The sequence below is a fragment of the Larimichthys crocea genome, chromosome XX (genome assembly GCF_000972845.2).
Source record: "Larimichthys crocea isolate SSNF chromosome XX, L_crocea_2.0, whole genome shotgun sequence".
NCBI lineage: Eukaryota > Metazoa > Chordata > Actinopteri > Sciaenidae > Larimichthys > Larimichthys crocea.
Window position 1 is genome coordinate 7,544,390 of NC_040030.1, and position 27,409 is coordinate 7,571,798.

General features: G+C 41.3%; 2 protein-coding genes across 2 annotated transcripts in view; one reads left to right on the top strand and one right to left on the bottom strand.

The window, feature by feature from the left end:
• The window catches only part of LOC104928802 (E3 ubiquitin-protein ligase TRIM38), an 899,066-nt gene that overhangs the window by 384,342 nt on the left and 487,315 nt on the right, over window positions 1-27,409 (top strand). The gene's annotated exons all lie outside the window — the stretch shown is intronic.
• The window catches only part of snd1 (staphylococcal nuclease and tudor domain containing 1), a 159,661-nt gene continuing 158,468 nt past the window's right edge, over window positions 26,217-27,409 (bottom strand). The window contains exon 24 of the mRNA XM_019273145.2: window positions 26,217-27,331. Coding sequence (XP_019128690.2) covers window positions 27,266-27,331 — 66 coding nt within the window. The 3' untranslated portion in view covers window positions 26,217-27,265. The remainder of the gene's footprint in view (window positions 27,332-27,409) is intronic.

The window sequence follows — 27,409 nt, forward strand, 5'->3', positions numbered from 1 at the left end:
AGCCACCCTGTGCAAACGACAGGGTGCCCAATCAGATGCTAAAAAGGAAGCACTATGTGATTAACCCTAGCCAGACTGCCATAGGAAGCCACTATCTGCCTCTGATTAGCTGTTACACATTGAGAGTGCACTCTGAAAACATACCAGTTCGCTTCTCCATTGGGAGCTAAGTGCTAAGTGATTTTCATCCTGTTGTTAAACTCACTTTTCGGATCAGATCTGCGGAGAAGACTGTTGCAAAATTTATCCTGACAGTTAGGCAGAAGAAGTAGTTGCTAATCAAGGTCCAGTATCCAGAGCTGACAGTATACTTTACTACCAGTGACAGAGACTGATCTGTTGTACAGACTCGGTGCCGTTCATCTCTGCAGCTGTAGATTTGAATGTGAGATTTGAGAGCCCCCCCACCCCTCCTGAAAGCCCTCGGCCTGCTCAACCTGTCACGTTGACTTCAACTCTGCAACTCTGAAATCATGTGCCATCTCTCCTTATCTCGGTGCATATGTTACCGCTGACCTTTATAGGGCATGCGTGGCGCTAACATTTCTCATGACAGCATGGTAACATTTTGCATGATTTATTTGCTTACCAATAATGTCCATCTTTTCTTTTCTTTTTTTTTTGCCCCTAAGGTCTATTGATAAAATCTACAATACTCACTACAAGAATCTTTCCAACAGGGTTTTTTAAATTGGGCATGGCAGTATTCATGTCCCTTCCAGCAAAGCATGGTGAAATACCATGGCAAGTGACAAGTGGCAGTTAACACTTTCTGGATTATGCAATCCTCTTCTTTATTCACTGCTGCTGGGTGTGGCTGTGTTTGGTTGCTGTAATCGCTGACCCACTTACATACATCATCATGATAGTTTCAGGTGCTCAACCCATATTCATTCATATGTATTTTTACGCTTAGAAGCAAATGGGAAACTGTACACAGCTGCTTAGTGCAAACATGACTGGCATGGTTACGTCGAACACGATTCCTGGGTGTGTAGTCTGAGGCGGAAACAGATTCTGTAGGAATAGGGGGGGAGAAAATACGGTCGATTTCAGCTATAGAACAAATGACCTCACCCTGTTTTTAGCCCCCAGCCTCTATCGCTGTATCCGGCTCTACGTGGCCAGTTCAAAGCAATCTGGCAGGTGGAGTTAGAAAAGAGCACAATGTTGTCAAACAGAAATCAGATTTGCTCCACTCTCCATTAGCCTTAGCCCCTTCACTCTACCCCCCGGAGATCACATTAAATGACATCTGCTATCATCAGGATAACCTGTGTCGGCTCCGTGACAAGACTGCAGATGCCGGGGCCGCAGATTGGGAGGGTATGAAGGAAAGAGAAAAGAGATAAAGGAGATACAGCTAGCTTAGGAGTTCTCACACTTACATTAGAGCTTGTTAAACCTGTCCCGGGATATAATTAACATATAAATCGATGCTGGTTCATAAACCAGCCATGGTACAGTTGAGTTTTATACCACTGGGAGAACTGAAAAGAGAAGGATGTATTCAGGGTGTGTAGCTCCAGCTCATATCGCCACTCTAATAATGTACTGTAGGACATGGAAAATGTGATCAGAAATCATGCATGTTTCACAGGGGTATCTCCGGGAAATGTGGTGGGCTTCCACGGTGAGGCTTAGCCCGATAAGAGAGTCCACTGAGTGACAGCAGACTGAGTGGTTGTCAAAAGTGGCGATGCATGACCCGGCTCTGGAGCATCAGCCACAACCAAATAGCTCTCCTTATCTTCCGACAGTACCATTTGGAGAGTTCACACTCTTCTATCTGTCTCTCTTTCCTCGCTCTTTCATTGAAATTGCCCCTCCCCCTTTTCCTCTTGGCAGGGCAAACAGGCCACGTCTGTGGACTCGGTAATGAGAAGATGGGTCTCTTTGCCACACCGCTGCGTGAGCTTCCACTTCGTTGTAAGCGGAGCCCCTTTGTTGCTTTTTTCAACATAGGTTTCTATCTCTTCCCACCTCTCGAAGGACTGTTTCTTATCTCGTGTCCCCTCTTTAACATCGGTAGCTACCTTAGTCAAGCAGGTTTTTATCTTTGAAGCATGTATACATTGTGTTTCTATCAAACTGCTAACCTCTTGAAGGCCTCTTTGAATGGTTCTTCTTACAAACGCTCCCTAATTGTATTTATTGTGCAGTATAGTGTGCACGCTTTGTGGCTCTCCACTGGATATAACACTACCTCCAGGCTTCTGTCCAAGATGCTCCCATTGAGTACTAATCATCTGGCAGAATGTGAATTCTGCTGTTCGGGAGGAAATCATTATAGAGACTCACAAAAAAGAAGTCTCCAAATAGCCAGGGCCCAGATATTGTTGGACTGAGGCGTCTGCACAGGCGCCTGATTAAAAAAGAAGCATGGGCATTAATTGGCCAGCTGATGTTAGGTTGTCAGCAGTAGCTGATGGCTCATTATGCTGCTTGAGCAGAATAGGAGGATGAGAGATGAGCTCGCCCCCTCACACATTCCATTTTGGCCATCCTTAAACCCGGCACACACTGTAATTTCAGCATCAACACATCACTCAAAGGGTCTGGGATATTAGATAAATAAAATCTGCCATTCCCATGGATACAAGCTTGGTGGGAGCTGCGAAGCAGAGATGGGTACGTGTCTGTTTGTTTGTGAAGCAGGGATTCATGGGGACAGTTTGCTTGGCTAATGGGGTTGGCGGGCAGCACGGTGCTCTCTCAGGCGAACAGCTAATTAGCAGGAGCAGATGAGAACATGGTGAGCGTGTGTCCGGGATCCAGCTCAACCAACCAGGAACATGCCGTTTCCCCTTTGCCCAATCAGAGGCTCCGAGCTGATATCTTCCTTCCTTGTTTAGTGTCCATCCAGCCAATCGCTGACATCTTCAACCTTTAACGGACTCGCCCTCCTTTTCGGCGACGCTACCATTTACCATGGCAACGGCATGTGTCAAATGGCTACTTAGCCCTGAGGGAAGCTCACAAAAACAGAATCTATCAAGTTCAGGGTCATTTAACGTTCATGTTCCCCATTGTCGCTGCTGCAGATGAACAATTGGACTATGAGGAGGACTGTCCTTGAGATGGAATTGAGATTTTCGTGCAATAAGAGAGGATGTAGGAGCACAAAGGCTGAATCTCTGTAGTAGCACATGGCCATGATGGACTCTTTTCTTTTACATCAAGACCTTGTAGCTCCAGTCCTCAGCTTTACAATTGTGCCTGTAAACAAAATGAATTGCACTCAGTATCTAAAATCTTCCAGAATCAGGTTTTCTACACTGAACCACAGATTTTTGCTTAGCTGTGACCACCACTCGCCAAACTCACTGTTTGAGGAAATACAGTATTTTTAAATTAGACCTCTAATACTGGAACAGCACCGAGATGGTGGGTCATGTCGCAGTATCTTTCAGACAGTGATTATACTGACACAAGAGCGAAAAAGGTGGAATATATTTCATATTTCATATTTCTTGGGTAACCATGGCAATGACTGCTATTTCTATGAAAGACTGAACAGTTTGTACAGACCAACGCCTGCTGCAGACATACTGTACATCATTGTTTCTTGGTAAAGGGGATGTGGATGATGCTGATGATACCGAGTGAAGCAATTTTGATTGCTGTAATTGTAAAGATCTTTGATAGACGAGGAAGCAAAAAGTTCTTGAATATTAGTCACACGCAGCTGCTCTCTGTTCTTTCCACGTTTGAGTTACAGCAATCCTGTGACCACACTGACAGCTATGATATGAGTGAAGATTGCACACAAGACCCCGGCTTCAACAGCTCATTTATCATTCATCCGAGGTTTGGCCCAAGCCGGCCAGAAAATATCGGGGAATGAGATTTCCTTGGCCTCCTGGCATGCTATCTCGCCACATGCACAAGTCACAGTCAGCCTCGCAGCATTAGCAACACCATTTTTATCCCCTTGCAGATATGAACAGAGCTCATCACAACTCCTTTTATTGCCGAACTCACCCGGGCATTGAGTTGGCGTCCTCCAGTTTTTTTTGTGTATTTTTAGGCTAGTGCGCAGGGGAACTCAGTATAATCTGAAACAGGAATCTGACAATTTTCTATCCATTTTAAAGATAATGGATGATAGAGGGCATAGTGCATGCTATGATTCACCACCTGATTGGAGGTTCTTCTGTTAAAAATAAGTTTTGTGTCCTTGAAATGAGGAATTATGACCAATAGCCTTTTTAACTGCAACCATCCTCTGTATAACATACTACTCTGGCCCGGGATTAAAAATCACATCATTACATTCTCTCCTATGTCTAGCTCTGCTCTTTTTTGGATCCCTCTCATCTTTCCTTGCTATCTCAGTAAAGAGAGCATAGTTGAGAAGGTTAAGACTACCCACTGTCCTGTGAAAATAGCTTTGATTTTTAACCAGATCTAAAAAGAAATCTTTGTCCGTTGTGGCTCTCTTGCGTTGCCAATAGTCGTAAAGTTGATGAAGAAGTCTCGGCTTTGAAGAAGTCCCAGTTTAGATGGAAACTTGTTCAAATATATTGGAGGTAAGATTACTTTATTGTCTCCTATAGTAGAAATGGTCTTGAATAAAGGAGAACTGTTGCATTAGACCAGATATTACAGTAAAATCACATCACAAACTTTAGCCTGAACTGAACAAATTCACAAGGATTAAAACTTTAAAGGCATTCTTCACACACTCAACAACCCATCTCACTGTACATGTGTACGGTACTGTGTAAGGAAACAAGGGATTGGTGGAATCTACACTTACCTGAGATAATAACTTGCAGAGCCCTGGCTCACTCGTGCATCTTAAAGGTGACAGACACTTTAAAAGTATAAAAGATGAAGCTCATTTCAAGCCCGGTAAACAAAGCACGTCAGGCATTCCCCGAAAGGATATGGTAACACTTAGAGGAAACACAGAGCAGATCCTGTCATTACACAGAGCATATACCGTACACGACATCTATATTTAACGGGCCGAGATGTATATTTCAGCAGTGAGAGCTTCTTCATGGTAACTTTCGCGGCACAGCGGTCAAAGCAGTTCAGCAATGTATCACCCAGCGTGTCATCCAATCATGAAGCCAGGTTCTCACTCCGCCTCCTGCTCACACGCTACAGGGTGAAAATCAGAGCTGCTTCATCTGCCCTGAAGACAGAGAGAGCGAGAGAGAGAGACGTACATCTATTATACATGGTATATGTGGCTATGTGGAATGAACCGGCCACAGCAAATTGGGCACATTTTGCTCCGAAGCTAGCCAGTCTCCGAGGGGAGCCAATTACTACGTTTCTCCTTCAGACCAGGGCCAAAATAACCGAAATTCCCCCATCTTCCCATGAGCACGGACAAGAAGCAGTAAGGAAAATGTCCACTCTCTAGTTCCCCATTCGGTTAGCCCTACAGACACTCACTAAAATCACACATCCCCTGCATTCATTACCTGCTAATGACTCTCCATCCCTCAGAGACCATGTAGAGGGAGAAAAAGTGAGGTGAAAAGGGGTTTGGAGGTAAAAGAAATATAAATGGAATGAAGATGGGGAGGCCGATCATCACGGAAGATGGATGTGTCCCAGGAGCAGGTGATTTCCAGACTGGAACACTGAGCATTGGAGACATGGAAATATCCGATACGGCTGGTTACTCCATGTTGGCTGGTGGCTGAGGAGCGTCCAGAGAGCCTGGCACTGAAAGCTGAACTGCCCACACACCTGCACTGACCTTCACCTTGAGTGGGAAACACAGCTAGCAGGTGCTTAGCTTAATGTTTCGAATCAGAGAACATTTGAATGTGTAATTACAGAGAACATGCACTGAATTTAACAAGCAATTTCACCAATATACCAACTACAAGCTGCTACGATCTGGAGAAAGTCCATCCATCGATAGCTGCCTTCAAATGACATGCACAGAACCATTAGAGGCTCTTTTCAAAATAATGATTATGTAAAGTGTGCTCCAGTAAAAGGGACCCGTAACACACTGAAAGACCTGAAGATAAACTATAATTGTACATAATGGTGTGTATTGTGATCGCACCATTACAAACACTGTGATAAAAGAGACTCATTTAACAGAAAGTTTGGAAGATGTATAATTAGGCCTCAAGACTTTTTTTTTTTTCTACATGCTAGATCTGTATCCAGTCCTGTGACTTATCTCCATGGTGACCAACACTGCTCATACTAATTATCAAGTCTCTCATCTTTCTATTCCAAACAAAAGAACATGTCGTGTGAATATGGATACCTGCAGGCACGCCTCACAGCACACATATTTGAACTTTAATGAGTTATTCTGGGGGATGTCATATTGAAATTTAACAATGAGAGTGGTACGGATAATGTCAAATAAAGCAGGAATTCATATGTTTTAAATTAAGTTCTTACCAAACAGATGTGCATTTGGCTTCTTTCTACAAAAAATGAATTTTTACTTGCACAAAGCGTTACAAATTGTTATAAGTTATACATTTTGAGTACTTGTGTGTGCCATCAATAGGCTATTACAGCTCGCAGCATAAAAGGTACTTGATGGCTGTGCATAACGTCGCCTTGGCTGCTTTGTTGCCGTTAAGCCGAAGACACTGCGATTTTATTGATCTTCTACGTCGTGTGAAGTCACACAAGACGGTTTAGTGTTCTGCAGAGCCAGAACCCGTGGCTTTTATGCTCACACTGCGTCGATAAATTGACCGTCTACGGATGCTCACACTGAAGCCAGGAACTTCAAACAAGATGGCTCAAGATTACAGTTTCTGCCACAACATGTAAAATACTACTCCAGTAATACAAAGTCGAAGTTCAATAGAAGTTCACTATAGTTTATAATGGAGTCACGGGGGATATCTGACTGTGAATCTCTGGCTATTTAAACTGTAAGACATCTGATCAAAACTATGTGCCAGATTGTTGATCGTTCATGCCAGTAATCAGGCGTCCTGACCCTCTCAAACTCCACATCAAACCACAAGCAATCTGTCTGAAAGTCAGCCTGATTCTGCTTTTAATTGGAAGCAACCAATTTGTGGCCAAATCCGTATCTGCACAGCATTAGAGGGCTTTATCAAATCAAAGCCAAAGCTACTACTTTTATTTCCAGTTAGGTTTAAATACAAGTTTGCATTGACGTCAGGCTTGTGACATGTCACATGACTGTGCATGAATATTATGTGTTGTCATCCAAAGTTGGGTATCCATTTTAAAGAATTAACTTAAAGCATGTAAGATATATAAGATCTAAGATATAGAACAATGTGTCTGCAAGAGTTTGGATTTTTTTTTCTGGGTAAGAGATGTAGAAGTATGTTTCTGTTTAGGGGCATATGCAGACTTTTAGGTTCATTTAGTTTTATATCAGTTTAACTAGAGGCCAATCTGAGGTAAATCTGCCAAAGGAAACACTCTAGATGAGTCTGATGGACAGTTTTACTTTAGTTTCCAGTCTAGGAGCTGTATGCTCAGGTAATTATGATTTGTTTTGTATGGAGGCTGACTGATATGACAACCTTAATCAGCTAAAAATGATAAGTCGAGCTCATACAGTAGCTGCCACTCAGATTACCCACACGGTGTATTGTTTTTAATTAGTCCAAACTCCTTTAGTCTGTTTGTGCCAGCTTTACCGATAACCTCCATGGCTGTGGCTCAGCTGTGCAAAACATTCAACACAGTCATTTTTATTTCTTATTAATTTGCCAATCATTTTTTTAAATCAATAGTTTAGAAAATGTCAGAAAATAGTACATTTAAAACTTAAAAAAAAGTAAACTTAATCACAAAATAATTTTGAATTTTCTGTTGATTAACCAGCTGATCATTTCAGCTCTAACTCAAAGCAGGGCTCAGGGATTGATTTTCATTACGTATGGTTTGAGCATCACTTACTTACACTAATCATATACTCAAAAACAATTATTTGTAATACAATTACACCTGTGTCTGTTGTTTTTCTCCACTGTCTCTTTAGCAGTAACCTAAAAGGAAGCCAGTGAGTATTCAGCCTTGACGAATTGAAACACAGACTGCATTGTGGACTAAAATCCAGCCAGCTGTGTTTTTCTGCAAGGAAATTGAAACGTGCGGATTCTAATTACTCTGCGCTCCACAAAAAGTATGAGCCGCTTGCTCACAATTATTGTTAAAGTCCAACCCCCACAGAGGGCTGAATTATCGCCATGGGTTTTCTGTATCATCAAATGAGTGTGTTTAGAGAGCAAAATGTTCTTTTTTTTTTTTTTTTTGGTGGGGTTGACTCACACCCTGTTCCCTACAGCAAGAGATAAGGTAGGTGTTGACTCTGACATGATAAAATGATTGTATCTTTGCTGTAAGAGGTCCGCAGGGTGACTCAGAGAGACATACAAGCATTTATTGTCCCTCTGTCTGACTACCTTTCTGTATTTTCACTTCCTGCACGCACACACACAGGATAAGAAAGTGTGTGACTGTGTGAGTCTGCCACAACACAGAGAGAGAAAGTGTATCTCTAAATCATCCTGTGGATGAAAAAAAAAAGTGTGCCGTAAAAAGTGTGGGCATCTCCACGCTGAGAAGTTTGCCCCTGGGCGTTTCTATGTCCACTGTCATTCATGGAGATCTAACTTCTGAGGACAGAGACTCTTCTGCCACAGGGTGCCCTTCACTTCAGCTGATAAACTCTGACTGCTTTCTTTGTGGACAGTTTCTCTGAAAATACAAAGCCTGAAAGTCTGAGGACAGCATCATTCTTAGCATTTCTTCCCCATATTCGTGAGACTGAAGCATTCGTTGCATTGCGATATGTCCACCTCCTAAAGTCCCCTGTCAGATATGGAATGCATACGATTCCTGGCTTTGTTAAAGTGATGACATTCAGACAAAGCTCTTTGTCACCTAAATGTTTGTTCTGGCTTTATTCGGATATGACATTTACAGATAGAAGGAAAGTGGTGGCGGAGTTCGGAATGACCTCCAAAGAAAAGTTCTCGCAGTTGATCTGAGAAAGCTGCTACTTATTTTTATAATGTCAGACATGAGAGAAAACTTTGGACGATTAATCGGTTAAGTTGACTGTATTTTTCCAACAAACATGCCAAACATTTTCTGGTTACAGCTGAAAATTGTGAAAATTTCTGAGTAGTATCATTGAATTTATTTCTCTGCACACTCGATTATATGACAGGTGTGTTGCAGGGAAGCACAACTTGAAAACTGTGAGCTGCTAGGATATCGATTTATTTATTTATTTGTTCATTTTTCTATCACTCTAAAGTTTATATCGTCACAAATGCTGGTGGAAGTCTGTCACTATTTTCTGATAGTTTGTAAACCAAATGATTAATCACTTAATGCAAGAAATAAAAATCTGATAGGATCAGCGGATAATGAAAATAACAATTAGCTGCAGCCTGAGATAAGATGCCGGCTACAGATATTCTTAATGTCATCTAGTTATTGGCATGGGTGAAAATCACAAGACTCATATGAAATTAGAATAATTTCATCAACACAGTATAAAACAACCTTAAAGTCGTCTCAAACACGGGGTTTTCTCCTTAATTAAACTGTTTTGGGGGATTTTTGTGCATAAATAATGATAAAGTGATACCTGAGAATTAGGATCATAGACTGAGTAAAACATAGATGTAAGTCATTGTGATTGGGTGTAGCTGCCATCTTGGCAGTTCTGCCTCTGTCGGCTCCCGGCTAATCCAAACATGGGCAAAGTGGAGTGTGGTTGTTAGGTTAGGAAGCATCCGTCATGTGGAATTTGGCGTCAGTACATTTGGCCTTGCTGTAATTCCGGTACTTCTTTTTAATATCATTCTCCACGCCGTCATGACACACAACAGAGTGCGTCACTAGTGTATGCGGTGCAGTTACATAAAAGTAATCTAACGTCCGTCTCACCACTTTAACAGCTAAACTGAACGTCTAACACTAAAGGCAGAGCACATCTTTTATTCCCCTTTCAGTGTCTCCGTCAAAGGAGCCGCAGCAGCCAAGGTGAGACACAGAGTGGACACAAAAGAGGAATATCTTGCATTCCTGCACCGTGATTCTCAGTGAATCACACCACATCTGTTTAAACAATATGCAATTACCAGCATTTAAACAGCTAAACTCGTTAAAGTGATTAGCCACTGTTTACCATAAGCAACATTTTGTACACAAGATAACGCTTCTCATTTGCATATGCTAATGCTTGGTAATTAGCTATGCTCCACCGGGTAATTCCTATTCAGCCCCAACCTACAGGCGTTTTTTTTTGGAGCACATTTAAAAACAGCAAAATAATAAATTAATTCAATCAATCATGTAAAGGCTAATATATGCGTAACAAATGGCAAGGGGACAGTTTTAATGTCAGAAATCAAGAGGCAGAGATCCACGGATACTCTTAAGGCATGAAAGACTGAGCAAGCCACCCAGGTAGGTTTAATGTGTTTCCCCGACAATTTACAATAACGCAAACACCTTGTTTTCGGGATTGTGGGATGGTGGTTGTAATGCTTAGTGTTCAGTGGGGAACAAGAAGACAAGCACTTCCCTCTCTGTAATCGCTTGCCCACACAAACCTGTTGATGGTGTTTTTTTTTACAATGGAAGAAGAACAAAATGGGTTTTGTGTTCCTTTGGAATTAAGGTAAACCTCATTCACCCTCCAAGGAGACGTGGCTTAGAAGTGGCGACAAGAGAGAGAGAGAGAGAGACGCTGATCTAATTTAAGTTTAATGTGTGTGTGTGTGCACTCTTAATTTTCTCTCTTCTCAGACACTGAAAGGCATGATAAACTCCGAGACGTTCAGCTGTGAGGCAAGGCAGACGGCACCTCTGCTCATCTCTCTTGTCCCATTACCTCAGACTGCACAGGTGTATTAGGACACCCGGTAATTTATTCATTCCCATCAAAGCTGAGGCCAGATAGAGGGCACGAAATATTTCACCCTCACAAACAAATGTCAGCGCTATTAGGAGAACCGGAGGGAATCAAGCTGTATGCGTGCGCGGGTGAAATCTGAGTTTTAAGACGTCCTACAGATGCAGAGGGTATAGTGGCAGTTGTGTGTCATGAAGCAGTCAATTTAATGATTTATAAAGGAGATTATCTGCAGCTAGATTGGAAATGCAAATCATTTGTCTTGTCAATGCACCACCTGGCTACAGTGTCCTCTCTAAAAGTAACTGCATTTATTGGAGAGATGTCCTACTCTTGCAAACAGCCACTCCTTTGTTTTAAGATGTTTCTATCTATGGTTCGGCACAGTTTGCTGTTTCTCGGTTTATGTTGTTTTTGCTCAGCTGCAGTAGTTTCACTTTTAGTCGTGCTGCAGAGATGTGGAAGTGTACTCCAGGGTGTGTTGTGATTAGGTGCAGCTACAGGTGGTCGTCAGAGCTACTGGATTTCGGGGGATATTTGGGCAGAGGGAAGGGATGAGGTGTACCATTATGTTTGCACATTTACCCATTTATTCAACATTTTTATTTCTGTAGATACATATATTTGAGCACATCTTCAAACAAAACAGTTGAAGCTTTTAAAGATAAAAAAAACATACTAAGTTGAAGCCCCATTTTCAAAAACCTGTTTTATTTTAACACACCCAAACAGAATCAATCCATAACCATAGGTTCATCTTTTTCAAATCAACAAATTAGATCCACATAGAGCTCCTTTTCTTCCATCAGAGCGAAATCAATGTTATTTATTTATTAAGTTTTTATACCACAGAAATGATGTTTGTCTCCTTACTAAGAGGAAAGAGGACAAACATGGTTGCCATGGCAATGAAAGCGCCAGAAAAAGCCACACACACTTTATTTTCTCCTAAAAATCAATGCTTGTTTCTCTCATCGCTGTTCGACTGCTTATTATTCCACTTATTGACAGACATCAGTTGTTCATTCATTATATTTCATTTCTTGGTATTGACATTATGTTATGCTAATATCTTTCAGTCATGATAGATGGGTAGTTTGTACAGCATGTCACACAGGTTATGGTCGTATTAGTGACATATGTAGAAATTTAGAGTCCTTGCCAAAAATTGGACATTTTACTGTATTTTTTGATGTGTGTTTTAGTTGTGAACTTTGAAATCCACAAAGTTTAGAATTAACTTAGACTTATTTCTATCTGTCTATATGTCTCTTGTGTCCCTAAAAGACACCCTGTGTACGTGACGGATATAACTCAGCAGAAGAACAGAGAAATGCAGCAGACCTGCTCTGTGGGTGGAGGTTGCCTAGGAGAATCACCTGGTGTTACCGGGGAAACAGACAAACTGGTGGAATGGCTATTTATGTAAATTGGTGATAGCCATGGGTGGGGTGCGCATGTCAACGCACACCTGACAACAGAGCCTGTTGCTATGGTGATCGAGGATTAAAAGTGTCTCAAGAAAGGGGGATTATTTCAGCCAGGCAGGGATGAACACAACGCAGGTGAGGCAGCTGTGGTCGGTTATGTCTTTGAGGAATGAAAGAGGAGAGAGATTCATGATCCTCTTTTTTTTTTTTTCCTTCTGAACTGATTTGATTTGGATGAAAGTAGAAAGGAAATGAGCAAATGAACAATTTAATACACATCCCCAGTTGCTGTCTGGTACCTGGGTCTCAGTCTGTCTGTGTTAAGAGCCTCCGGTGTTCCATCATGGATTCCGACAGCGTAGCTGGTCGCATTAGCAGATGGAGAAATTGCAAGGAAGCCACCATGACAGGATAAATACAATAAATCTAATGTGCTCTTTGTCAAATTCATGTCTGCCTAATGACTTCTGGAGGCTTTAACAGTAAACAGCAACTTCTTATTTCAAACAAATGGAATGGTATGTCCTCACATTACTGCCAAGGCATGGGGAGTGATGACACAGATGGGGAACAGTAAAGAAAGTTGCACGTTCACTTCCAAGCCGTGTTGAGAACATGGCCATATGGGTATTGCTGTTGAGGTACTGTAGTAGTAGTGTTGGATTAAGAAGAAGATACAGTCTTTAAAGTTTTAAAAGACCAGAAAGCAAACTTAAAAGAAAAAATAACTTGAAGCCACAAATCTGCTGTGTTCAGGTCACACTTTTTTCGTTGGAGCATCACAGAAGAACAGTGTGAATCAGAGCGTTTCTGCTGACAAGTCTTATGTAATCGTACCATGTCGGCGCGCTACATTTCAACATGAAGTCTTCCAACTAACAGGCTCACTTGAAGGGCCCGTGATGTCCCCAGCTGCCACCTGCCGCGGCAAGCGCCATCTCCAGAGTTGCAGGGCATTAGCATGGCATGAAGCTGGCACAGCACAACAAGAAATCGCACACAACCCTCTAGGGAGAGAGACAAGTGTGTATTTTCTCTTTTTGGAGGGGGTTGGGTGTGTTCCTGGGCAGTGGGCACCCCCAGAGCAGTAGGATGTACAACAGAAAACTTGTAAACCACAGCAGGCACCAAGGCGTGCCACTTGATAACGCTGTATCCCTTGGGTGGCCTACGGGATTCGGCAAGCACATGCGAGCATGAAGCGAAGGCACTCGGTGAAGGGATGTGGAGAAACAAGTATTGGCCGCATGCTCGAAGATGTGTGGGGAGGGTACGATACCAGAGAGTGTGTCTGGTGGAGTCGTGCATGTATGTGCATATGGTACAGTGCATGTCTGTGGGTGTGTGTGCAAGCTGCGATCATTGAGCGATATGTTTTTCTAATGCGTATACATGCATGTCGTGTACGCACGTGAGCGTCCTGTACTTACATCGTGCACGCTTGCCTTGCCAGTGTACCGGAAGTACCGTGATGCTCAGGGCAAGAGGCGTGCTCCGGCGACGAGGCTTGCACCCTCTGGTGTGTGCTGTCACTTCGGTGGAGGGTTTCCTCCAACAAGGTGCAAAAGGAGAAGACAGCAGAGGAGAACAGGCACTGTGTGTTGGAGATGGCCTCGTGTTTCAACCATGTCGACTTCCTTCCCAGTCCTCCCTCCTTCCTTCCTCGTGTGTGTTTTAGTATTCAACACTGAGCGCTCACAGCTCTCTAATCAAACAAAGGTTAATTTGTGTTCTCAAGCCTGAATGTCTGCACAGGTGCTGAAGGTACATTGTTTTAGATAATACATGAGGCAGATAATTACATCTGCCTCGTGAGATGTCATGGAAACCTCTCCAATCAGATGTGCTGCTTATTCAATACTGCACAAGTACTGAGCACAGACAGTACTTGAGTCTTAAAAAAATAAGTGAAATATTCATTTTTGTAGACTCTGTAATATGTAATTATTTTGTTTATAAAGGCTTTACAATCTCGAGTATTTCAGGACACTGCTACCGTAGTGTGTGTAGTTATGTCTGGCAAAGCAAGATAGGACTGACCCACCAAGGTGATCCTCTCATATTAGTTTTAGCTGCTTGGTTCTCCTCACTCATCAACTCAATTTCCCATTTATTCCTCCTTATTATGGCCTTTTCTGACTCCCTTCAGACTCGTAGACCATCATATGCTTATGAATATGTATTTTCAACTCCTAAAGTAGATTTGGCATCCATATTTATTAGTGTTAACCTTGACCAAGCTTATTCAGTGTCCCTTATGTGATGTCAGTTTGATATCAATCCAGTTTCCGAATTATCTTCCCTCACATGGACCCAAATATGCATACTCTTTAACTGCATCTAAAATCAAGCACTGCAAAGCAAAACAAATAGTTTTATGTAAAGCTCAAATTTGTATTTTGTTTTTATGTTTTTATGATGCTTAGTGAAAATAGTACTAAGAAAGATAAAATCCCAGACAAGCTGTCATTCTGTCAATGCTCCAACGTTCAAACCAAAAACCAAAATCAATAGTAAGAGGTTTATTTGAAACCGCAAACACTGGCACAAACCAATTATGGGTTATTCTGTGAATCTGATGGCACCTCTTTCACTTTATGTGTGTGTCAAAAGTATTTGTGACAATAAATTTCATTAAAAAACATTTCTTCACATCTGTCTAGACATAGAGTCCAGACAGGACAAAATATACTTTTTTTTTTTCTTGGAAAAGAAAATGTTTATAAAAAAACATAAATGCCTTCTTTTGAGTGCAGATGGAGCACAGCATGAGTTGTGTTCAAAGAAGACGGCTGCTGCTGAAACACCACTGAGAAATACCATGTCCTAACATACAGGTACATACACACCCATAAACACACAGAGGGATCCAACAAAGGTGTCTGGAAGATATCAGCGACGCAAGCTGACAATTTTTTATCAGCATTTTTATTGCTTATCAGAGCCTCAGAGGAATCTTTGCCCTATGGGACGCATGATTAATCTGTCTGCAAATTATTGCTCTGCATTCTTGGAAGCTGTTTCTTTAAAAATTGCAGTGTCCCCTCGTAGAATACCAAACCCGGAGTAGGCCATCACTTATATGAATAACGCTTCCTTATTCACCATTCTTTATTCACACACCCTCTGAAGACCTTCAGTGTATTCGCGATAAAAAGAACCCACACCTGTCTAGTTCATACTGCACTGGCAGCTGATGGCACGTAAGTGGATTATGTAATGTCCGACCAACTAATGCATTAGTGTCACATTCATGCAGTGACAGGTGACTGTACTGTTCATCCAAGTGGCTCATTGTGCCTACGTGGCTCGACACTTAATTGCTTAGTGAAGACTCTGGAGTTCCCCTGTCTTTAAATTCACATCTAAATGATGTAGGGTGGGTGGGAATGACAATGACAGTGCGGCTCTTTAAATCACCGTTCCCCCGTCTGTCACTCACCAAGTCGTGGTAGGTTGGCAATACACTGCGCTGCCCAGTTAAATATGTGCGAGGTAGAAAGTCTTGTGTGCCGTGTAATATCGAGGTTTTTGTACATTTAACCTTGCAAACAATCAAAATTATACCGTAGTATCACATCTAAATCTTTTTTTTCTAACACCAAGAATCAAGAAGTACTGGAAGCAGGCAACAAAAACACGAAAAGTTTGTCCATTCTCGGACCCACAGCGTCTGTAGATATAATACAATATATATATATATATATATATGTATGCCATATTCTGTAAATAGAACCTTGTAAATGTTACACTCTGGATCTTTAACATCCTAATTTTTCATCTAAATTCTGTCAATGCCAGACAAGGATGCAATAGGACTAGATGAGACTGGACTGGCCCAAGGCCAGTGCCTCAGCCCACAGGCCATTCAACATCCGTTACTTAAATCTGAAGAAAGGCTGCTGTTCAAAAAAATAATCATGTTTTTAGTTCTCAAAGGTACAACGTTAGGTATAGTGATAGGTTGAATCTTCTGGAGTCGAACACATGCAACAGACGACAAGTTGATGTTCAGTTGACGGTTTAATGTTTAATGATACAGACTTAACATATGTTTGGCAAACTCCACATCTGGAAACCGTTAACATTTCTCTGAACCTCCTCCACTGTCACTCCAATCAGCATTTTGGATCCCCTTCTGAATCTTACCCGTCACTCATCCGAAGGTTTCAGGAACGGCGCCAATACATCTGTCTTAATCCTCCACCAGCATTTTTACCAGATGTGCGCATGTCAAACTGATAAATGAATACATACTTTTCCACAAGACATAAAACTTTTGTCACATACATCTTAACACAGATGAATCCTGAACAGCATAACATCTGGTAGTGTCTCTGCGTTAGACAGTTGCACATGCATTAGCTTCTCGGCATTAGCAGCCACATTTATCGCCTGTTTGGCTTCCAGCAAACTGATAGCGCCCACTCATGTTTAGCATGGTCATTATAACCTAAGACTACTATTCAATCATTATTTACTACGCTGAGGCGCTCAAGGTTTTCAGAATCTTTTCTTGCTCCTTGGATCCTTTGAGAACTTTCTCAAAGAGCAGCGCCTTTTCTGGCAAATCTAACTATACAACCATGTGCTACAAACTGGCAAGTCCTTGAGATGAGTCTCTCTGCCAGAAGAGTTTTGCATCTGAAAAGCCCTCAAACCGGACTTCCAGTTTCATCAAGAATACTCCCACACCAACACTCCCAACACCAACGCACCAATTGATTGATTCTGCGCTGCTTGTTGGTCTAAATACGGCCTTTGGTGGTGAGGGGGCTTCCAGATAGGCGAGTTTACTGACTACATGAGGTCAAATGTCAGCATCACTTGGCAGCTGTGTTACCGTTGTCTTTGTTCGTCTTTGTTACTAAAGAAATCTTTGACGAATTTCACTGGTAGCTTTTAGTTTTGATCATTTAAATAGGTACAAATCCCAATCTTCTCTCTGCGGTCACATAATGCACAAAAGAGAGTCACGCATAGCTCAACGGCCTTAATTAAATTACACTGAAGAATCAAATCCCCATTTCTGTGTCCACTAACAATAACTTCATCACTATCTGGGAGCTACAATGGAATGGACCCACGGTTATAATAGGAGCTTACAGAAAAAATGACTCTGGGGTGTGGAAATGTTAAGAAGCAAGGATTACACCAAAAACTGAAAAGGAATTACATGTAAATCTATATATTCTGGACAATGTCTACCTAATTAAACTTGAATTCAGGCTCTCGAGGGTGTCTTCCACAGATCCGCTAATTCTGCAAGTTATTATTGCACAGTATTTTTAAGGATTATTTTTAAGACTTAACCTGCTTCTTCACTCCCTCCTTTGTGTATTTCAAAACAGTAAATTCACTTAATAATAGAACAATGAGCAAGTAAAGTAGAGTACCGTGCAAGAAAAAGGATGTCATATTCATAAATCCACTTCCATGAGCAGCAGTTAAGACTACTGCGGGTGCGAATTTATTTAAATGTGATGAATGATAAGGCGTAAAAATGAGCTACAGAGTTCTATGGCCAAATGTGGATAGTGCCGGTCCAGTGGGAATATTAATAGTGGACTCAGAGCCCGGGGGCTAAGACCAGAACCTTGTATTTTATTAACATCACAGGTGGGAGGATGTTCAGATATAATAGCTGAGATAGAAAAGTTCACTGGAATAATACTGACGAGATTGAAAAGGCAAACACCTCTCATGACTGTTTCCCGTATGTATGAAGTAATAAGAACATGATAATCCTTTCCCTAATTGTTATACAGATTGATGCAACAAAGAGCTCCAACGTCATACATGTATTACAGTTTTGAGTTTGTTTCTGTTTCCTGTTTTATTTTGTAGTTGTCCCTGTCTTGTCTTTTCTTATTCTACTTCCTGTCTTGTTTCCCATCTTTTTTGATTTTGCACCTGTTTTCTTTTGTTTCCTTGTCTGTCCGTTCGTGTATAGATGTGACCCTTCCCTTCCTTTGTTTTTTGGTTATTAAAGTTAGCTCTCGTGTACCCACACCTGCCTGCTTGGGTCCTTTCCTGAACCCCCAACCCATTTCCTCTTGACAGCATGAAAAACAAAAACTGACGATGTGGATTAAAGTAGCAGATACAGACACTTCAAACTAAATGTCCCATCCCTACAACATCCCTGTACCCACCTGTCACCTATAAAATCAAGGGCAAGATCGAAGCTGTTCGCAGGCCTCTCATTGTTAGGCTTTATCACCTGTTAGGCAAACACAAAAAGAAAGCTCAAGCCAGTCGTTATTTGGATAACGATTGTATTCAAGAATCATGTATATACTTGAATTCAATTTCAAAACTCTGCAGTGCAGCCATGTGCAACAGGATTTCCACTGTCATCATGATTTGACAATCAGACCCAGTCACGTAGAAAATGTGTCCTGATTGTCACATCCCCCTAACACACCCACCTACAATCTGTGATAATGTATTCTTTCTGATCCCTGATACCTGAGTGTGCGCCCAGCGAGCCCGGCCACAAAAGTGCATTTGGCACCACCCACGCTGCACTAGGAAGAGAGCACTTGACTGCAATATGCGCTACGCCACAGGCTCTCAAGAGAATGAGAGCCTTAAATGTAAACTACAGTGAATTAAACAGGTTTTCTGGATGCAGATGAGCTTCCCCTTTGACTTTAAGTCTAATATAATATGTCCATCTTGTGCGGTATAGTTTATTGTTCCCGTTGGATGAAGCAGTAGCCCCCTAGGCTTCTAGGAAAAAAAAAAGCTCAAACACTTTTAGCATCACGTTCCTCTGTAAACTGCAGGGAGTTTGATTCACACGTCTGATGCCAAATAGCTTTGTGGCTGGTGCTTACAATCAGTGACTAAGATGACAAAGACATGGCAAGCTGAGTTGTTTTTTATGCTGAACAAGCCCGAGCGATACGGATCGTGTGTTGCACGCCGAGATGCTGCTTTGAATCCTGCTGCCGTCTAAATGATCAGAATAGGTACTTTCACACAGTTTAGCATTTAACAGTTGGACTCTGCAAGTGTGCAAGTAACTTTAAATCAAACGGCAGTTTCATCTAAAGACCCTGCACTGTTTATGCAAGCAGAAGAAAGAAATACACATGAGGAAAAAATACAATACAGCCGCGTTTGAACTCGTGGCTCAGTGACACGCTGAACTGCTTGTAATACACGAGGGAAGTTGTTCGAATCTCCTCTGATTTGTACACTCGTGTGCGATGGTTTGTCTGTGGTGTAATGTGATGATGCGCAGAGCAAGTCTAATGCTCTTAAACTCGCTCGGGGATGAAGCGGCTGACACCCCCACCCTCGTAAAAAAGCTTTTTTCAGGGTAGATTTCACCCCTGATGGCGGAAAAGTTATGTTGCTAAAAAACATCGTCAACAACATGGCACATTATGTTTTACTGCGCACACAATAATCTGCAAATATAGTAGAAAGCATACATTACACAGGCCCATGACGTACTGTGAAGACACTGTACAAGAAGAAGCTCAATAAAAAAGAACATTTTTAGGCTAATGGCTTCTATTCTTAACTTTCTCGTGTTGTTACAAGCGTTTTAAAAAGACATGTTGTTAATCGTCAGCCAGCTGTGATTTGTCCCTTTTCATCTCCAAATGCTTTCACATCACTCCAGTGAATGCTGCCTGCCTTTCAGTCTTTAATAACACGGACGTCGCCGCAGACTCCGATTCATTCAGTCGTACATACTGAGTCTGACCTTCCTCTCAGAGTTTTTTAGTCATTCTGCAGATGCCAAAGCACTCGGAGGCGAAACACAATCTCGTGTAAAGCTCTGCAATTTTGTGTGTCACCTTACCGAACATGACAAGTTGAGCTTCTCTTTTCCTCTTAAACCCGTTAGTCTGTTAACATTTCACATGATCCGGAGATCATTTCTCGGGATGGACGGACACAAGCGAATCACTCAATGAGTGCTATAAAGCAGAACATGATTGTTATAGGAAATATTAAACGAGTGAAACCCACGGTGTATTTTAAACCACATCAAATGCCACGTTTCAGCATTTAAATTCAGTGTTAGCTTTATGCAGATCAACTCATGAAAAAACCCAGAAGAATATGTTCAGCTGGATTTCATAACAGCTTGTGATGAAGGTCGGTTATAAAACTACTCTGTTATAAAACAATGGCCATTTTTAGTTCTCGATCAGCAGCAAACTTATGATGAATAGTATCATCCCAAAGTAATTTAAAGTCATTTTAATGTCATGCATAAATGCTATTTTATATTTTTCCATTAACATTTTGAAACTGTACAGTAAAATGTCCAAATGCTGAGTCATTTTACTACGCCATCTGTTCACACGCATTAAAAGTCCACAATTCTACAACTGATAGGCCAGCGTGACACAAAGAGGAGAAGGTTTGTCTCACATAGAAAACCAGGTGAGATTCTAAACATGATCAGCTGCTCACCTGTCCTGCTGTTAGAATTCATTTGTGTAGCTCTTTGACATGAATGTGTATATATATTAGTTTAAGTCACGTTTTATTCATTTGATTATTGTTGAAACTTAGTGTGCCTTCCATCCAGCTGCTTTGTTGTGTGTGGATTGTGGGATTGAGCATACATACAAGACCTAGTCGTGTTAGATATTGTTGCAATACAGTCGTCCCTCGCTATAACACGGTTCACTTTTTGCAGACTCGCTGTTTCGCTGATTTTTTCAGTGTAATTTTGCATGCTTTTTTTTACAGCGTACTGTACAGTATGAACGCGCATTGTGTTCTGTGTCCTAAATTGGCTAAGGGAGAACCGCACATGTGTTCTGCGTCCTGATTAACTAAGGGAGTACTGTACAAAATGTGTGTAAAAAGGTGTATAAAAGTGTGTGGTTAGGGGTTTTACGGCCTTAAAACATGTAGAATAATTGTAAAACTTACTTCGCGGATTTCGTTTATTGCGGGTTATTTTAAGAACGTATCCCCCGCGATAAACGAGGGACCACTGTATGTCACAATATCCTTGTTGCTAGTGCACACTGACAGTTAAAAGGCTGGATAATGTAAGCACGCCGTCACCTGCCAGGCTGTAAACATTTAGAAACATTTAGTTTATTTCTGTGGGCATTTTAATATGGGGGCCTATGGCGATTCTCTGGTTCTGCAGCCAGCCTCAAGTGGCTGCTTGAGGAATTGCAGTTTTTCTTTTGGCTTCAGGTTCCCGCTTGGTAGAGCCACAAGTCAGCCGTGTTGTCATGCAGGGAGATATAGCAGAATCGTCTTTCAAGCACAAATGCAGCTTTAGGTGTCATGGAGTAAATCGATAGAATAACAGTCGCTGTCCTCGTATTCGCAGCGTGCCCTCCTGTAACGTATGTAGCACACGACGGTCTCGTCTGTGATGGTTTACAAACCGACAGACGTATCCGCCGGACACTCAGCAGAGGCCCCCTTCGGACACGGTTCCATCCCTACGTTTATAATTGGATCCAGGAAGAGCCGACTGCATCTAGTGCTGGCCAGTGCGACAGCGGCAGGGGCTGCAGGGGCTAAAAAAGCAGGTAGATTTTTGGACACCAACTGCACCACTGGAGGACATAGGGCAGGACGTGAGCAGGTGTTACTGAGAGATAAGGAAAGACAGGGGAGCGATGAGATATTTTTTTGACGGGGAATGCATGAAATTAAGTGGCATGACCAAGAAATTAACAATTCAGAAGAGCAGATTGACATTATAAACCGAATAAAATTAACTCTGTCTGCCAAAACCACATATTTTATCCCCAATCGCTGCCTTCTTACACTAAGAGTTAATCCAGTATCAGTTTATTTAATAGCTTGTAAAGGCTACCAACATTTACAACATAATCCTGCTTTAGAATGAGCCGTGAAATATTCATATTATAAGTTTGGTTTTATCAAAGAAATCCAATAAAATCCAAGAGTGACTCCAAATAGAGAGGTTCAAGAGAGAGGTAAACAACAATTTGACAATTCTGATCTCTCTGTGACCAGTGGTGCGTTCACTGATAATACACACACACACACCCACACACACTCTCACACACAAATGTGTCACAGAAACCTTTGCTACGTTCCTACCGAGCCTTTAAATGTGTTTTAAAGCATTTTCTGTCTCCTCAGGTCTGTGAATTATTGAGATAAGTTTCATTTCCTCCTCAAACACCCTCAGAGGCGAAACGTGCTTTGGGTTCATGAAAAAAAAAAGATAATTCCTCTGCTGTTTCTTTCTGTTCACAACAAATCATTTTGGTTTTGTCTCTTTCTTGCAGTCTTGTGGCTGCACTGGTAAAACATGCAAAGACATGGACAGATCACAGAAAAAGGACCTCGGCTGCTTTTTCTCTTACTAATCCTTCGCAACAAGGCAACACTTCATGGTTTAATTGTTGTTGACACTGTTTTGATTTGGCTGCCTCCGACGCCGTGGAAAGGCACCGAATAATCGACATTTCTAAGCAAACAATTTGCTGACAACGGCTCTCTGTATTCTGCATGTTACGTCCGCTGGGCGTAGTTTCAACTATGACAGCTTTACAAACAGAGAGGAGATGAAACCAGAAGGCTTTAGCTTACAACTCAAACAGACGATCACTTTTTCATATCGCCCCATGATCGCTTCCCTTCTTTTTCGCCTTTTGTAAGTAGGCCCAGTAGCTATCTCATCGGCTCAGAGAGGGAAAAAGCAATGAGGCACAGATAGGGAGAGATGTGGGAGGAGGGTGGACAGACGATGGATAGTTTGTGACAAAAAAAGACAGAGAAAGGACATGGATCTATAAGACAAAGTCATCTCATCCAGTCCGCGAGTCAGCTTACACGACCGACAGGATTCTTAATTGCCTTTAGGGCATATTTCTCATCCCAGCCTCTGGTAATTGGACATGAACACTGGTGATAAATTGCCCGGGCCATCTTTGATTTGGTGGCTCCTGACTGCTTGTGTGTGGCACCTGGAATTAAGACTGGCATCTGGTGGGGAGAGATGTGGGCAACAGTTTCTTTCTTTCTAACCTGTCTGACTTTGAATTCCCCCCCCACACACATACACGAACTTAATACAGATACAATTCAAAATTGAATCATGAATAGTCATTTGTTAGGCCTTTGATTCTTACTTACTGGGGTCATGCATAACCTACTGTGTGTCATCAACCACAGAGAAAATGATTTATTTATTAAATTGAAAAACATGCTCAAGGCGAAAGCTGTTTTTAAAAAAATCACAATTTGAGTTTTTAGTAGGTACGGTTTTATCTTGCCCCCCCCCAGTGCAATAACAACCTCTGGTCACTCCTACAGAGAGTTTAATTTCAAGAGGAAAACAACCAGGCTCTTTATTTCCACCTACAGTTGTTCTGCTACAGCGTACATATCTGCTCTGGTAATAATCAGCAGCCAAAAGGGAGAAATGTACAAACTGTGAAGGCAAATGATGCCATTTATTACAGAGGGTAAGACATTAAAATAACCAACTACTGTAGGTCTTTGTCGGGGCTTTTTAATATTTCCTTCCTCGTTGTTATTTATGGAGCGCCTGGATTGCCTTTACAGTTTTCCAAGAGCACCTGATATATTTTTGATCTACGGTTGAATCTACAGCGTAACCGGTCATCTCTTTTTTTTTTCTACGGAGATTTTTATGTTCTATTTTGGATTTCTTGATTGCGCCCCTGACCTTACCAGAAAGCTACAAACCCTCCAATTCTGTAGATAGAGAACTCGTAAATTCAATCAGATCGCAGCATCTCTTAACCAATTCCAAGGATCTCTCCGTCTGCTCGTTTTCAGAGGGTCTGTATATTTTCATGTGTGTGGCTCCAATTATTAAACACACAAAACTTGCTTTCTGAGTTTTTTACTAACTTCTCGCCAAGGCCCTGCGTGAGCGTGAGTGAGTTAGCAATCAGACAAAGTTGTACAGCTTGTGTTGTTGCTCTCGTTTCTGGTGCCTCTGCTGCCACTCAGGCTGGCAAGCTATGAGACGAGTCCGCATGACTTGCCTTGCTGTCTTTGTAATGCGAGGCAGCTGCTTTTTATTAGAAAGTTGGCCAATAGTCTTTATTGGTAATTTTGCCATACTTTAACACTCTGCAGATCAGATGCCTCTGCGTCGTGGTTATCCAATCAACGCTGCTTCGTTCACATGTTCAGTTTTATTCATTAGCTTTGGATTACTGACACATCAATAGGGCATGCAAAGGGTCAAGCTGATAGTGAATAGTACACAAAGCAAACTACTTCCAATGGCTTGTTGCACCACACCCAAAGTCAATCAATGTTTGGCTTTAAGCTGCAGGTTCCAGTGTAAATGCTCAGCCTGTCAATCACACGCCAACACACCTCTTTGCAGGTTGAGTGGAAGGGAAACTTTCCTCACGTTTCCTCCGTTTCTTCCATATTATTCATAAAAAAACAACAGTTTTCTATATTTTGCAATATCAGCAACTGGATGTTTGTCCATATGGTACATAATGAGGTAATTTGTTATGTTATATTTAAATCTTAAACCATCTGGGATTTGTCATCGTAGGACAAATGTGGTTAAAATCTTTAATTGTAAGACAGTGACTCGATTTTGGTAACTGTTTTTTTCCGGTCATTGTGGATGCCTCTCACACTGAGCTGAGCTGTCACTCAACATACGTTTGAACCGAGACATGTCCACCGTGGTTTAAAACAGCTGTCATACGTCTCCAATGTAAATGAACCATCTGTCTCCTTCATGTAAAAAAAATACCTTGGTTATAGTTTCTACACATGTAAAGGAGTTGAATACATCAAGGTGACCTTGATGATGTAACAAACTTATGAATACTGCATTATGAAGCATGTTGTATTCCATCATGTCCTCTTTTGTACATGGTTTCATGAAGTTTAAACTATATATATAAGTCATGATACGACTATGCAGCGAGCGATGTGCTTTATGCGAGATTTGGCAAAGCAGGCTTGCTCTATGTTTAACAGTCATTTAATGCGGAATGGAGCATTTATTTATACGGCAGGCAATATTAAATGTTTATGAGCACTTCATTACAGCCCGGTTTTTCAGCCATTCTGTGGTGGAAATGGCTGCGCAGACTGTTGAAGACTGTGACCCAGAAAACAAATCAAACTAGTGCGGCAGTATATTTAAACGCACGCTGCACAAGCATGAAAAGGAAAATATCTCGCTACAAAGTTAATGTAAAGCTATACTCAGCACACCCACTTAAGTAATGTTACAGTACATCCTCATCAAATTCAAGCCAACTTTCTGCAGAGAACACGGACAACATCCACAATCATAATCCCCATTTTAACTTTGCATATCCAAATAAACTCAGGGAATAGCTTTGCATGTTAATCATACATCCCAAGATAAACGAGCAAATAAAGTAGTTGATACCATGTAAACAAGTTTTGTTTGTGTTTTTTTTAAATTACCTTTGGTTGATCCCATCCCAGAGAGTCATGTTTTTATTTTGTGTCCTGCTGATTTGAGAACGCACAAACACATTTCAGATATGAATTCTTCAAAACAACCTCCCCTGAAGAGCTCACCTCATGTAAATTCAGCAGGTGTCCCTCCTGCCCGTCTTCAACCATCTAAACTGTGAAAAGTTAAAATAGCCTATTTTACATTGTTTGCTCGCAGTAGAGAGGTAGAACTGCTGCAAACTCGTGATAGATTTGAAAAGTTTAACCGCTTCAAACTGATGCAAGCTTTTAATTTGAAATTCATCGAAAAAACTGCCAAGCTTTTAGTCATCAGAGCATTTTGTTTCACGGGTAAGTAAAACATTTTATCTAAATAGAAGTACTCTTCTACTCCAGGTGTTTGATTTAAAACATTTGTACCAAATTCTGGGTACAACTGAAGTAGATCTCACAGTCACCAAAGACTACTTTATTTTATTTTTTAAATCAAACAATGAAAACACTTGAAACACTTTTTAAGTTTGCTTATTTTTATTCAGCAGATTTTTAATAGAATGCAAAGGTCCATTATGTGGAAACAAATTCAAAACACTGTTTCTGCTTTATGGCATACAGAGACAGAAAGAGAAGAGACTGCCCAAGACGAGGTTCATAACCATTACTAGAATGTAAACTTTACAGGAGAAAGATAGAGAGATGATAAAATGCCTCTTGACGGCATTCCATGTTTACTGGTCATAAAAGTGTGACATAAGTGAATAAACGACAAAACACTCCCCACAAAAAAACATCTGCAAATGTCATCATCACACAGATATACATCGAAGACAAAAATAAACTTGTCCTTTTTTTTTTTTTCATTTTTATTTTGTCTGTGTGGCTCCACCTACAGTATTTCTCTAAAATAAATCCATTTACACTTTTCAACATATCCTCACATTTACATGAAATTTATTAGGGAAGCATTTGTTTGCAAAAAAAAAAAAAAAAAAAAAAAAAAAAAAAAAAAATCAAGCGTCTCCCCACCCCCCGACAGACCCGATCCCTTCCTGTACAGAGGAAAAGCAGGAAACCGGGGCCAGAGCATCAGAGAGCAAAGAACATGATCGGCTCAAACACATACGCAAGTTTAAGTATCGTTAATTATCATCATTCACACAGGAAGTCTGCTGAAAAGGTAACATGGCAAATAACACAGATTGGCAATAGTGCAGGCTGCGTGAGCTGGCAGTGGCCCATTAGGAAAAATAAAAAGGATGAATGCAAAGTGATCATTGCATCTTGGCATGATGATTATTTTTTTTATATTTTTAGCATTTCTAGCATGCTCTATTTGGAGCTACAGGGGGCTAGCTGGAGAAGGGGAAAAAATAATAAAGGTATTAGCAGAAGAGAAGTCAGAACTGGAGGGATGAATTGTCAAATAAAAGAAAAGTGAGTCGATGCTTGTCGTTTAGTTTTCTTTTAACTTTGTCTTCTGTTCAAAGCGTCACTCGCCGTCCACGTTGGTCTTTGGAATGGTGTTGGTTGGATGGTCGGTTTTCTGTTTTTCTTCCTTTCTTTAACGCCTGTAACCAAACTCATCTGCGTCGTCCGCGCGGAAGTCTCCGTAGCGCCAAATGTTAAGCTGATGGGGAAGACAAAGAGAGATTTTATTGACCATAATGAAACAAATAACCATAAAATGCAGTTATGTTCCCCGATT